The 14,672-nt window shown below is 39.4% G+C and overlaps 1 protein-coding gene and 1 long non-coding RNA gene across 3 annotated transcripts; both read left to right on the top strand.

The window, feature by feature from the left end:
* The first annotated feature begins 6,466 nt into the window (after positions 1-6,466).
* Positions 6,467-8,716, top strand: LOC143858317 (uncharacterized). The gene is made up of 2 exons (XM_077368972.1): positions 6,467-6,838; positions 8,270-8,716. Exons 1-2 carry the CDS (start codon positions 6,526-6,528, stop codon positions 8,506-8,508), a joined length of 552 nt encoding a protein of 183 aa, XP_077225087.1. The 5' UTR covers positions 6,467-6,525; the 3' UTR covers positions 8,509-8,716.
* Positions 8,717-9,131: 415 nt separating this feature from the next.
* LOC143858018 (uncharacterized) lies at positions 9,132-14,255 on the top strand. Of its 2 annotated transcripts, XR_013238840.1 has the most exons (3): positions 9,132-13,671; positions 13,774-13,880; positions 14,055-14,255. It is a non-coding gene; the product is annotated as an uncharacterized LOC143858018 (long non-coding RNA). The 2 variants fall into 2 exon arrangements; XR_013238839.1 differs by having other exon boundaries at positions 9,132-13,880.
* Positions 14,256-14,672: the final 417 nt, after the last annotated feature.

Below are 14,672 nucleotides of genomic sequence, written 5' to 3'. Positions count from 1 at the left end.
ATCTCTTTTATGGGACCCCTTTTTATGAGATTCTTTTTTCTTATCTGGAAACTGGATCGAGACGGAGACTGAAAAAGAAGGATCCAACAAGCTCTCCCAAAAGTATTCCAACCGACAAAGTTGGTTTTAATCCGGTGAAAACCACTACTAAAAGTGTAAAACAAAGTGAGTAGTGCGATTATCAAAGTGTGGTAGTCTGGATATCAGGGTCCTTTATGAAAGTTGAATACATCATTTTGGTAGTTCACAGGACCACCAATTCAGTTAATGCCCCTATCCTGGTGGTTTGAGACTATGTGACCTACCCAAAACCCACGGATAGGTCCCACAAGTTCATTTCTGCCCTTGAAAGGTGGTCGGTGGTCCCATGGACTACAATCTTTTCCCCGGTATATTTGAATGTGCGGCATAAGCTCCGAGAGTAGTGGAATAAGAAGTCAAAAGGGAGGTGACAAGCATTGGATTTGTCTAGAATTACATCTCAGAGAATAGTGAATAGATCACATTAGTGTCTAGTTGCATGGCATAGACTCAGAGAGTAAGGGAAAAAGTAAGGGTGACATTACAAATAGAGAGAGAAGCACCATTTCTAAGATTTTTCAACCAAAGTTCTCCAATTTTGTAGAATTTGGTTTGAAAGTGAGGAGGGGACATGAATGCCACATGGGCAAACAAGTTGGAGAGTCTCCTGGAAGTTCAATACATTATTGGCAACCAAACGAGGGATCGACTTTACTTTTCTTTCAAAATTCCATTGGATGCCGAGCATTTGTGCAACCAAACACTTTTGGTTGTTTCCAAAAGTCCTTAAAAATCCTTTTGCTAAAGTAGCTTTGCATCGAACTCCAACTAGGCATAAGATTCTTAGACATCAATCACGAGCAATTTCCAAAATCTTAGGCAACTCTCCAATGAGGAAGAAAAGGGGATTACTACTTGAATTCGACCCCCAAATTCTCTTGATTAAGCTCATGTCTACTCTAAAGTAGCCATGATCTCTTAAATCAAAGTATTTTTTTACCTTAAATAATCATAATTCTTTTCTAGAGTGCCTGCATCTTCCTAGATTTTGCAAAATTCCCTCGCATGAATCAATGCTTTGTGTTTCTTCTTTCTTCAAACAAAATCATTGTACTTGGTAACAGGGATTATGTTCTACTATAGTGGGACTGATGGTAAAAAAAGAAAGAAAAGAAGGATTCGAAGCCTCAATGATAGGGGCACGAATTGCTTTCTCGGTGAATCTCTTCACATGGCGGCATTTATGCCAAATTATAGATGGTTAGAAGATGATTACTGGAAAGAGATTCTAATCACATGCAATTTACATGGATCTTGATCTTGATTAGACATGTAATTCGTTAGCATGATATTGTACGTTGAAATCTAATAAATCTGTGTTATCTTAGATAATACAAACTAATTAAAAGTTCATTCAGCCCAAAAACAAAATACTAATTAATCAAGTTTATTAACTCACTATAACAGACAATCATCTCCTTTCATTAGGTAAGCTTGGATTGGGCATGCATATCTTGTTGCATCGAATTCTCAAAGTGCACATCCTTTTACTAGGGACTAGAATTTGCAAGGGAATTAGATCTTTTTTCCAAATTGAAAATTTTCTATTTTTAAGGGAATTTTCAAACCTTATAGATCAAGAATTATCTTGTCTGTGGATTTTTTTTTTTCCATAACTTGGTCCTTGATCCAAACCCCTTAGGGCATGTTTGACAACTAGGGGTGTAAACGAGCCGAGCTTGGCCAGGCTCGGCTCGGCTCGTTAAGCTCAAAAGCTCGGCTCGGCTCGGTCAGGCTCGCGAGCCTTATCGAGCTTGGGTTATATTAAATTCACACCCCTCATTTTCCCTGGACAGCCCTACCTAGTGTAATTTGACTACTCTTTTTACACTACGGGGGGTGGTCCAAGTAACAAATGGGGTTCCAAAAAAAAGTGACATATTTTGTCTCCCCCTTTCACTCCCTGGACAACCCTCTTAGTGTACATATTAACATATAATATATATATATATATATATATATATATATATATATATATATATATTTAAATATAGTAAATTCTTAACGAGCCGAGCCGAGCCGAGCCTGGCCTAACTCGGGTTCGGCTCGTTAAGCTTAACGAGCCTGGCCAGCCGGCTCGGCTAGGCTCGTTAAGGATTCGAGCCGAGCTTTTTTCGAGCCTAGCTCGAGCGAGCTTTTGAGCCCGAGCCAAAATTGACACCCTTATTGACAACCAAGAAAAAATTTCCTGACTTCCTTTTCCTTGGAAATTGAATTTTCCAGGTCTTGATAAAGCAATTTAGGTGAAAAATATTAGGGAGTTGATATTTACGCCCCTTTTAATTCTGCGGACACCCGCATTTAAACGTGGTGACCGGCAATAATGAGTTGTCAGTTAGTACAAAAAAAGATTACTTCTAAAATGACGAGAATACCCTTTCAATAAACCGCCTATTCCATCTCTCACGATCAAAATCTTTCCGCTTTCTCTGGCCTTACCAAAATCCTCTATTCCTTTATCTCGCCTAACCAAATTCTGGAACCCTCATTTCGTCTTTCTCGGCCGACCAAAATGGAGACCTTCGAGCTCTCTCCGTCTCTAAGCTCAAATCGAAAAAAGAGCTTGCCATCATCACAGGTGTCTCTATCTCTGGCCATGAAAATATCTCATGTCTATGAAAACAGGGTTTTCCATTTTGGGCTATTTGATTTGCTTCTCAAGTGTTCGGTGAAATGCCCGAGAAGGGATTGATTAGATATTGGCATCCAATTTAGAGAGAAAAAATATGTGAAAGTAATTCCTTGACACTGAAATTGAGGACAAGCTCCAATACGAATTGTTCAGACATGAAACATTCCAGTTTTAAATTTGATATCTTGGCACAATTCCATCCGGATGGAGTTGATTCAACAAAAATCAGAACTCTCTCCCACTATACTTTTAGGTATTGAATTCACAATCACAACCTCCAAGGGAACACTCAAACAACAAAGTTCAGAACTCTTTCCCTTGGAGGGAGGCTTTTAGGCCTTGAAGGCAAAATGATGTCATCTTCGCCTTGGGATTGTCCTGCTTGGCCAGAAATTGCCGTGGCCATGGTGAGGGTTAGGGTTATGGTTTGGAGAAGAAATCGACTTCCTCTTTCTTCTCGCCCTTCTTCCGTTGTGAATGGATGGAGAAGACGAAGATGGATTACTCTGCTATTACTGCTTACCGAAGATAGATTGAAGAAGGAAAGTTATTGGAGAAAGATCTTCAAGTTTTGATTTGGGTTTTGGGAGAGAAAAAGCAGAAACGAGGTTTACAGATTTTGATCTTGAGAGATGACATAGACGGTTTATTGAAAGGGTATTCTCGTCATTTTAGAAGTATTCTTTTTTCTTTTTTTTGGTACTAACTAACAACGCATCCAAGCCGGTCACGGCGTTTAAATGCGGGTGTCCGCAGAACTAAAAGGGGTGTAAATATCAGCTCCCAAAATATTATTGGTCAATCAATGACTCAATAAAGAGTAGTGCTTATGTGAGCTAGTCGCTTTCAAGGAAAGCCATTTCGCGACTCACTTTTGTAGGAGAGAACAGCCACCTCACACGAATTAAATGAGTAAGACAATTTGGCCCCAAAATGGGTTGCCTCAAAATTGCCTAGCAAATCCCATAGATATAATACGTCTTTACATCAACAGAAGTATCAATTACATGCTAATAACGATAAGCTCGAATAAAGGTCGAATAATATAAGGTTTGCGTGGCAATGTGGCAATGTGGCATCCATCTATAAATTCTCCATTCCAAACTCACTCTTTGTGGTATGTTTGTTTACAACATATCTACATGCCTACGTTAACCATCATTCGAGCTGATCTTCGAGGAGGTCGTGAAATTATCACCGTTGATATGATTGACACAAATGGAGATGGCTCCATAAGTGTGGCAGAGCTAGAGGCAGCTCTCCGTAACCGGAATCTACGGTTGGCTAATTTGAGAGCATGGAGAGCCGTGCACCATGCCGATAACAACCATAATGGCCGCATAGATCCTGGCTCAGAGTTTAAGGAGTTCGTCAACTATGCAAAGAAGCACTGGGGACTCACCATCTGCCTAGTCAAATGACCGTGTCCTCTTCTTTCTTTTTTTTTGGTTAACCTCAAGGTTGAGAAACAAGACCTCGACCATTGAGCTATAAGCCCGACCCCAGTTGTAGTATTTTCTTATGTTGTAGTAGTAGTAATAATAATAATATAGCAAGGAAGTAATCTTTGTTTAACTTGTTGGTCTCTTTGATACTTCATTTGGTTCATTTTGGATTTGAGAATTAGTAATGAGTCCAGAGGGAAATGATAAATTCGCCATCCTTTTTTAACATGGGACAGCCAAATCCAGTGTAATTGGCAATCAGGACCGTTGAATTCCTTCCCAGATGAAGTAAATAAATCGTCTGCAGTCATAGATACACCAGATGTGTCTATCCCAAGTAAAAAAAAAGGGCGGATATATCACTTCTCGAGTCCAAATCTTATTATTGGACGTCTTAAAATCCAGCTATACAGATTATAATGTCGGAAAAAAATATAATATACTACCATTCAAAATAATAATAATAATAATAATATACTGGTGATTTTTAAAGATTGGAAGTAAATAAAGCATATGTTAATTTCCTGTCCGTGTGTGAATTAAAAATCAAAACAACCCACAAATTTATTTGAGCAAATGCTGGCAAAATAAATTACACCACAAATAAAGTACCCAAAATCTGAAACTAGGAATTTACTAGGCAATTTCTTGGAAAGCCACATTTCCCCTGAAACTAATAACAAAAAATATAGTGAATGGACTACTGAATTTTAGGTCAGGAATGGAGAGGTGGCGGATCATCTCGCTCGAGCAGGAGTGGCTAGTGTGGAGTTGGAGTTTTTCGATTCTCTCCCCCCTTAGGAATTTCTGGGGAGATGATATTTTCAACCCCACTGCCTTACCCATGTGCTCCCCACCCCTTCCCCCCCCCCCTTATGCCGTGATTTGAGGTGAACAGTGTGCAACTTTAACGCTTTTTGACGTCAATTCACCTTATAAGGGGAGCGCATGCATAATGGGGGGGGGGAGTGAAAATATCATCGCCCTTTTTTTTATGTGCCCTTTCTTTATTCTCTAAGTATTAAGCATGTAAAAAAACAGAAGAATGCACGACAGAAGTTGGAGCTTTATTCTGGCATCCCTTTATGTGATAATCCATGTCTATATTCTCCTTTTATTTCTCCCAGTCTCAGGACAATTGAATATTCTCTTACCCTAGGGTTGGAAAATTCTTGTACTAGTTATGACGTTCTAGTTATGACGTCTCTCACAGCTGTTTGGATTGTGCAGGAAAAATAACTTTTGATTGTTTCAAAATATTTATTAGGTATTGATCAATGTTAGACCCTGTTTGTTTTGGAATTTGAGAACCAATTGTGAGTCCAAAACTGATTATTGGACTCAAATTTATGCTTAATTTTAGTGCAATAATCAATTTTGGACTCACAATCGGTTTGCAAAATCCAAAACAAACATGGCCTTACTGTAGCTATTCAAATAATTTTTTGTTTCACGTGTAATCAAACACAAGAAAACTTTATCTGGAAAATTCCTGCAATCCAACAAGGGTCTTGAAGATGATTCATCTCCGTCTTTCAATTAATTTTGGTGGGCCCCTCGATCAATGGCTCACATAATCCAATCGAAGAGGGGCCCACGTCCCTATCCACGCACCTTAGCTAATTTCCACAAGATGATCCATTGGAGATATGATCAACCGAAAGAAAAAGTTCCATTTTATAAAGGCATTTCAAATGGTTCTTCCAGGATAAGAACGAATAAGGACAGCAGTAGGATGCGTAGCTATCAATGGGCCCATGTAATCTTGGACCATTGAGATGCTACTATACTAGTACCTAGGCCTATCCACAGGGATCCATGCTATCTTGCGCTGTGTGATTGATGCATCATCTTTCATATTTATAGAATAAAAAAATGCTAAAACGAGCGGCCCACTGTCGTGACAAATACAGCCCACCGCCATGTGTAATGATCCGGACCATTTGATTAGGTGGGCCAGCATATCTCTGTTGGTCCCACCATGATAGGATAACTTAGTCCCTTGATATATAAAAGAGAACCACCACGTTGGCAATGCCACCATTGGATCAAGTTTGACGATCAATCCTAGGGCCTAATGTTAGTACTAACCAATACATGAAAAGCTCCGGAGTTGATGGAACGCTTTAGACTAGACCCTTTAAACCTATCCTATATGAGGCTGGGTCCCACATAGTCCCATATCTAGACAGGCTCCCACTCAGGACGGTAGCACCAACAATGAGGGACACAGGTGAAATCAACATCTTGGACTAAAGATAAGGTACAATAAAGGAAATTAAGCTAAGTGCACATCCATGCCTATCTATAAATGGTCCTCCCAAGGGTCATTCTTCATCGCAACTTCTCGTCGCTAAGCTTGCGATCATGGCTATGCTCAATCGGGCAGGGCATCCGATCTTCGTTATGGAATCGGATGCGTGGCTAGATCAAATAGCAAGCAAAAAGGCTGGTGTTATAAGGCCACAAGAGCTGGAGGAGGCCCTCCGACGTCTTGATCTTTGGTTTGCAAAGTACCAATCCAAACTCGCCATGTGTGTTGCCGACACCAATGGTAACGGTGTAATAGATGGCGAATCTGAGAGGGAGAGGCTCATGTACATTGCGCAGACGCGGTGGGGAAATGTCATCCATGCAGCCTTGGCTAAGGGCAACCCTGCTCTGAGTAAATATATTTCAGGTTTGTGTTGATCTCCCTCCATGTTATAGCCTTACATATGTTGCCATATCTGTGCTTTTTTATTATAAGGTTATATGGTTGTTTGGTGAATTTATCTCTTGTTATCTATATGCGTGTGCTTGTTTCATATTTCCATCGTGTAGATCGTGTTAGGCCTGGTGTATTATTACAACAAAGTGGAAGAACGATCTAGAACGATAGAATTTTAAAATCTTGATGGAAATTTTTATAGGATGTAGAGTTTCATAAACTTCATCTTAAATCTCTAGTTGATTTGTACATCTAACTGATTTGTCATAGGTTAGCTCAAATTCTGATTGATACTTTAATAAGATGACTAAAGATCGATCAATTGTGCCCTAGCCAATCAATTGCATGATAGTTCGATCGGACGACTAGAGGCAAAATTGAATGGCTTACTTTCAAAGTTTTTAAAGTGATTTAGGGGCTGTTTGGATACGCGGATTTTAGAATCTAGGTTTTTAATTAGTTTGAAAACAGTGTAAAAGAGGGTTCATGATCAAGCTGCTGTATGCTGTCTTGACAGCGTTTCTTGAATTTTAAGTGAGAAATTCAAGTTTTAAAAATCTCTCCTGCATTCCGAGATTTCTTAAACCTGAAAATATTGGAGGATCTGTTGCTCTCTTGCTGACAGAAAGAAGGGCGAGAAGTCAAAAACAACGGTTGATCCACTTCTTCACGTATCTCTTAGCTACAATTTTGAAGAAATCCCGGATTCTAAAATCTATGTATCCAAACGGCCCCTTAGGAATGATTTGAAACATCTGCAAAGGGATCAACATCATAATTCGATATTGACAAATTTAATAAAAGAGGTAATTTCATTCTATGGTAGATTGAAGGACATGCACCTTAGTTGCAATAAGCCCTTACTAAAGCACTGAAATGGATGATTTGACAACCAAGAAAAAATTTCCTGACTTTCTTTTCCTTGGAAATTGAATTTTCCAGGTCTTGATAAAGCAATTTAGGTGAAAAATATTATTGGTCAATCAATGACTCAATAAAGAGAAGTGCTTATGTGAGCTAAAATTGGAATTGCACTATCCCTGGACAGTAATATTTCTATACAAGAATATACTATATATAGTATATGCTAGTCGCTCGAGGAAAGCCATTTCGCGACTCACTTTTGCAGGAGAGAACAGTCACCTCACATGAATTAAATGAATAAGACAATTTGCCCAAAAATGGCTTACCTCAAAATTGCCTAGCAAATCCCATAGTTACAATACCTCTTTACATCAACAGAAGTATCAATTACATGCATTATAAGCTCGAATAAAGGGCGAATAATATAAGGTTTGCGTGGCATCCATCTATAAATTCTCCATTCCAAACTCACTCTTTGTGTTATGTTTGTTTACAATATATCTTGGTTTCTAATCATCATTCCATCTGGTCCCCAAGGTCGCGAAAGTATCACCATTGATATGATTGACACAAATGGAGATGGCTCCATAAGTGTGGAAGAACTAGAGGCAGCTCTCCGTCGCCGGAATCTATGGTTCGTGGATTTGAGAGCATGGAAAGCAGTGAGGCATGCCGATAACAACCATAATGGCCGCATAGATCCTGGCTCGGAGTTTAAGGAGTTCGTCGACTATGCAAAGAAGCACTGGGGACTCACCATCCGCCTAGTCAAATGACCATGTCCTCCTTTTTTTCTTAGTCTTTGTTTTGTTTTGTTTTCTTTTATTTTTTTGGTTAACCTCAAGGTTGAGAAACAAAGCCTCGAGAAATGAGCTATAAGCCCGACCCCAGTTGTAGTCTTTTCTTATGTTGTAGTAGTAATAATAATAATAATAATAATAATAATAATAATAATAATATAGCAAGGAAGTAATCTTTGTTTAACTTGTTGGTCTCTTTGACACTTCATTTGGTTCATTTTGGATTTGAGAATTAGTTATGAGTCCAGAGGGAAATGATAAATTCGCCATCCTTTTTTAACATGGGACAGCCAAATCCAGTGTACTTGGCAATCAGGCCTGTTGAATTCCTTCCTAGATGAAGTAAATAAATCGTCTGCAGTCCTAGATACACCAGAGGTGTCTGATCCAAGTAAAAAAAGGGTGGATATGTCACTTCCCTAGGTCCAAATCTTATTATTGGACCTATAAAAGTCTTAAAATCTAGCTATACATATTATAATGTCGGAATATATATATATATATATATATATATATATAGGAATGGAAACTAAGGGAATTATTTCAATTTTTCCCAAAAATCTGTGTTACACATCACTTTTTTTTAACAAAGGCACCCATTCAACCCACATATTTACAATCCTACCCCCTCCTTTATGCTTTTTAACAAAGGCACCTGTTAAAGCCACATAATTTCAATCCTACCCCCTCCTTTATGCTTTTTAACAAAGGCACCCATGAAAGCCACTTAATTTCAATCTTACCCCCTCCTTTATGCTTTTGTAATAAAAAATCAATAGGGTGATCTTAACCATCCGATGTAAGAGGAACAACATATTATGGAAACCTCTATAGATTGGGCGGCTAGGATCAGCGTATGTAAATGATTTCTGGGGCACAACCTGTTGATGTTGTGTTCCATCATATGGACGGTTTGGATCAACCTGTGATGTGGTCCGTACAGTTCTTGGGCCGGGTACGGGTCCAAGATTCGTGACCCGTAAATTTTCCCTGGTCATTTTGACCTGGCCCGTGTCATCCGGACCCTTACGGGTCGGTCAAACCCTCCAATATTTTTCAAAATCTTTTTGATGGGCCCAAAATTAATCCCTTCAAATCTTTGAACTGGTCTATCCCCCACAGTTGGTGGGCCAAATATTGATTTCTTCAAATCTTTGAACGAGGTAGGCCCCACCTATATTTTTCAAAATGAATTGTACGCACCACCCCATGATCCAAACCCTCAATTTGATAATCATAGCCCTCCGATCTAAAGAAAAACTGCATATTACTTAAACCTCTATAGCTTGGAGAGTTGTGATCATCCAATGGAAATGATTTTTGGGGCACGACCTATTTACATTGTGGCCCATTAAATGAATGGTTTCGATCATCCTTTGGTGTGGGTTGTGCATAAACATTAAGGCCAAATTGTAGGCCCCACCCAGATTTTTCAAATTAAGTTTGCGGTCAACGCCATAGGATGCTCCAAGCCGTCCATTTGATGGGCTGTGACGCAAATAGGTTGTGCCCCCAAAATCATTTCGATGGGATGGTCGCAACCCTCCGATCTATAAGGTTTCTGTAATATGCAGTTTCTCTATTGTCTATCATGAGAAGCTAAATATAATGTTTTCCCACTCCCCGTGCATCGCACTGGGGTCCCACTAGTATGTGTGTATATATATATGAGAAAAGTGAGTCTAGTCTGCCGAGTAGAAAACGATCTCTAGTCTTCCCATTTTATAAGCCGTTGGATCTTGATTGAATGATCGAAGACGTTATTTTAAAAACATTCCAGCGCTAAAAACATCCAGCGCTAAAAGTACCCCAAAACCCATTTCGGCTGTACAAAGAAAAAAGACAGAGAAAGGGTTCTGGCTTGGATTTTGGCTTCTCTCCCTCATTCCTCATTTCTGTTTGAAGATCAAAACAAGTACTTTCTCTCTAACTCTCTCCTCTTTCAATACCTCTCTCAGATTTCTTCATTTTTTTTCCTTTTGGAAGCAGATTTCTCTCGAAGCTCTCAGATTGAATCCTAGTAGGTTTTCTCAAGATCTGTAGGTTTTTTTGGTTCGAGAGCTACGGTTTTTTTTTTTTTGGTTCGAAACCCTAGTTTTATGTAACTTTTCTCATATCCATGGATTTCAAGGGGTTTTTAAGATGGGTTTTCAAGGGAGTTTTTTGGTTCGAAAGATCTGTAACTTTTCTCATATCCATGGATTTGAGGATGGGTTTCTATGTTGTTTAGAAACTAGGGTTTTGTAGCTGCTGTTTTGGGATACTTTCAGGGAGTTTTTTTTCCCACAAATCATACGAGAATAAATAAACCCATCTTGTGATGAACTCAACTGGGCCCCATGACTTCATGTAGCCTCTGCTTTTACACCAGATGCATTGCTATTGATTTGAGTTCTTTTCTTCTTTTCATTGAATAGAGATTCAAGTAATTGCCTCACTTAGGCCCTGTTTGTTTTGGATTTTGAGAACCCATTGTGAGTTAAAAATTGATTATTGGACTAAAAATTTAACGTACATTTGATCCAATAATCAGTTTTGGGCTGACAATCGGTTCTCAAAATCCATAACAGGGCCTTAGTAGGAAGGAAAGCTTCTCCGTAGCTAAACACACCTGGTGATCCTACCCCTTGATCCATCACGTCTTGCTACGGCTCTTCCAAAAAAGCTAAACCATTGATTTTTATTTTTTTTAACTTTTCTCTGTTTTTTGGTAGGGATTTTTTTCCTTCTCACTTCAATCTTATGAGAAGGGATTGAAGACGTTGTATAGAACCGATGGATAGGAGTAATGAGTTGGAACCTTGTGTGTTATCCATTGATCAAATTGATGCAAATATGTTACTTTTGATTGAAGATACATGGTCGGAGTCTCAAGGAGTAAATGAGAAAGATGGTGGAGATGAATTAGTTATGGTTGATGGGGATGGAAATCTTAATAAGGCTGCTTTGGTACAAGGTGATAATGATGTGGGATGTAGTGGGACCTTTAGTACACCTATTAAGGATGATTGTCAGGGCAATATACGTATTGTACCATTTGTTGGTTTGGAGTTCGAGAACGAAGTGGCTGCCTATCGGTATTATAATTTATACGCATTGGTTACAGGCTTTGGAATTCGGAAAGCTAAGACTGCTACTTCGAAGAAGGATACTAAAGTTGTAATATGGAAGAGATTCGTATGCGATAAAGAGGGGTTTAGAAACTCGAATGATAAGAGACAGGTTGGAAAAGAAGTGAAAGTGCGTCGCCATAAGTGAGAGGGTTGTGAAGCGAAGTTGGAGATATCATGCAAAAATGGTAACTGGGTTGTCACTGCTTTTCAACCCACTCATTGTCATGCTCTCACTTCCCCTGACAGAATACGATTGCATCGTTCACGTAATGGATTCCATGAGAGCAATGCCTGTAAGAATTTGATAGATTTGCTCCGAGATAGTGGATTGCCGCCTGCTGGTATTGTGAGGGCTATTAATGAGTCATGTAAAGGATCATATGCACAAATCACAACCAATCAAGTGGTTTCCCGTCTGAGAATACGACGACAGAACAATATGAGGAGAGAAGCAGTCATAGTAGCAGAACATTTCCAAAAGAAACGATCAGAAGATCTCAACTTCTTCTTTTCTATGGAGTTGGATGAGGTGGGCAATTTAAGATCTATGTTTTGGGCGGACGCACGGGCAAGGACTGCGTACCTAACATTTAGTGACGTAATTGTTTTCGATGTTACGTACAAGACTAATAGGTATCAGATGCCTTTCACTCCATTTACTGGGGTGAACCATCATTGACAGTCTGCCCTCTTTGGATGCGCACTACTAGCAGACGAGAAGGAAGAGACTTTTACATGGTTGTTTGAGCAATAGTTGAGGTGTATGTTTGGGAAGGCTCCTGGTTGCATAATTACCGATATGGATGGGGCAATGCGAAATGCAATTCAGAGTGTATTCCCTACTACTCGCCATCGGTTCTGCTATTGGTACATTAAGAAGCATCTAGTTGAGCATATTCCAGCTTTTAGAGACCCAACTAGTGACTTCGAAAAAGATTGCTCTCATTGGTTTTATAGGGAAAAAATATCAGATTATGAGATGGAGTGGAAAAAGATGGTTGAGAAATATAACATTGGTGAAAAAGACTGGCTAGCGAAAATGTGGGAGTTGCGGAGTCATTGGGTGCCAGTTTATTTTAGAGGCACGTTCACTGCTGGCATGGTATCCAGTTCACATAGTGAGAGCATAAATGCCTTCTTTGATGGCTTCGTCAATCAAAACACAACTTTACAAGAATTTGTCCAACAATATGATAGGGCACTCGTTGCTCGTCGTAAGTCCGAATCTCAAGAAGACTTCAATACTAAATCAACAAAAGCTGTATTGAAAGGAAAAAATCAGTTGGAAGCCCAAGCAAGAGATTGTTATACGAGGGCATTGTTTACCATATTCCAAAACAAGTTTACTGAAAGTATTGATTTGTGGGAAGAGGAGACATGTAAGAATGGCAACGTCATCGAATACATCGTTGGTTTCAGTGATGACCCAATATGGAAATCGTCGAAGGTTGTGTATGAGGAATCTAAAGAGGGCGTGAAGGCTACATGTGCATGTGGAAGTTTGAAATTGAGGGGATTTTATGTAGACATATACTCCGCATTATGACCTTGAAGCGTTTAATGAGCATTCCTGCGAGATATATCTTACATAGATGGACTATTGGGGCGAGATATCATGTTGCTGGTGGAGTGCCTGTAGGAGAAGAAGATAGTGATGACGCTACTCCTCTTCAGAAATGGTGCCTGATAGGGAAGAATCAACGCCTTCTAGAAGAAATGCAGAGTGATAAGAGTCTCTTCAAGAAGATGAATGAAGCTTTTGATGCTTGGTTAGCAGAATGTGAACAGAAGAAGAAGTTGGTTGAGCAAATTTCAATGCCATGCAGTTGCAGCCAAGTGCATTCTAGCTTTATCAGGGAAACCCCTGAGATTGTTATTCGCGATCCCAAAGTTGTGAGAGGCAAAGGTCGCCCGAAAAAGGCAACACGGCATAAATCTCCTTTAGAGGAGTCTCAAACCCAGCGCAAGAGGAAGAAGTGTGGAATTTGTGGTCGTTTACCAAACAACGTGTAAAAAGAAAAAGGAGGTTTGGTTTATTGCTAACGTTTTCCTTTTTTCCCCTTAAATATTTATTGTTCACGGGATTTAACATGTAGTACCTTTTTTTCTTTACTGTACGTGTCAATAGATGCCCACAACGGAGGTGCATGAGGATGAAGATGTAGAGGAAGACGAAGAGGCAGAGGAGGAAGAAGAAGAAGAGGACCTGAATATAGATTGAACAACAATATGAAGGTAATGATTTTTTTCCTTATCATGTAATGGCAGTTTTGACTAACTCATGTATGCACATTTACAGTTATGCACATATTCTATCCTTTTCATTGAATAATTTCTACTTCACATGAAATGGTTTATTTGTATCAGTTGTAACGGCCAGATGATGATCATTTATTCTTGTTCATGCAGGGCATTTGAAGTTCCAAACAGATTGTGTTCATTTTGCGAATTGCTTTGGGCTTACAATCTCTTGCACGACCTTTTGCAGTTGAAGACTATTTGAAGACTACTATTTTTTTGAAGACTGTCAGTTCCTATTTGAAGACTACAATTTTTTTTTGAAGACTGTTTGAAGAACATTGAAATCAGACAATGACTTTATTTTGCCGAGACTTTCCTTTTGTTCTTAAATTGGGAAATGTTTATGGATTCAACTTTATATTATGGCAATGTTATTGAGTGTTATTCTCTATTTATGGGCCCCACCAAATCTCTTTTTGTGATAGTAGTCAAGACACTCGTTTGTAATGTGTGCATTGTCAAGAATCTGTCAATCCATAATAACTGAGCTTTGGGGTTTGGAGATAATCCTACTGTGGACCCCGATCCGAGGACGGTGCCGAAGGACGCGAGATCCCCACAGCAATCCTCAAAGATCTCCACAACGGAAGAGAGCTCTACCAAGGAACTCTCGAAACGGATGCCACCCTCACAGCATAGCATGAGTGGCGATACAAAAACGAATGAGATACATCCTGATCAGGAGCCAAGGCTCGAAACCGAGATGTACCTAAAATAACTCAGAGT

Source organism: Tasmannia lanceolata, unplaced genomic scaffold (genome assembly GCF_043159265.1).
Source record: "Tasmannia lanceolata isolate RefF3 unplaced genomic scaffold, GAP_Taslan_0.1 ptg000025l, whole genome shotgun sequence".
In the NCBI taxonomy this organism is placed as follows: Eukaryota; Viridiplantae; Streptophyta; class Magnoliopsida; order Canellales; family Winteraceae; genus Tasmannia; species Tasmannia lanceolata.
The sequence above is the reverse complement of the archived record's forward strand: the minus strand, read 5'-3'. Positions and strand labels throughout refer to the sequence as shown.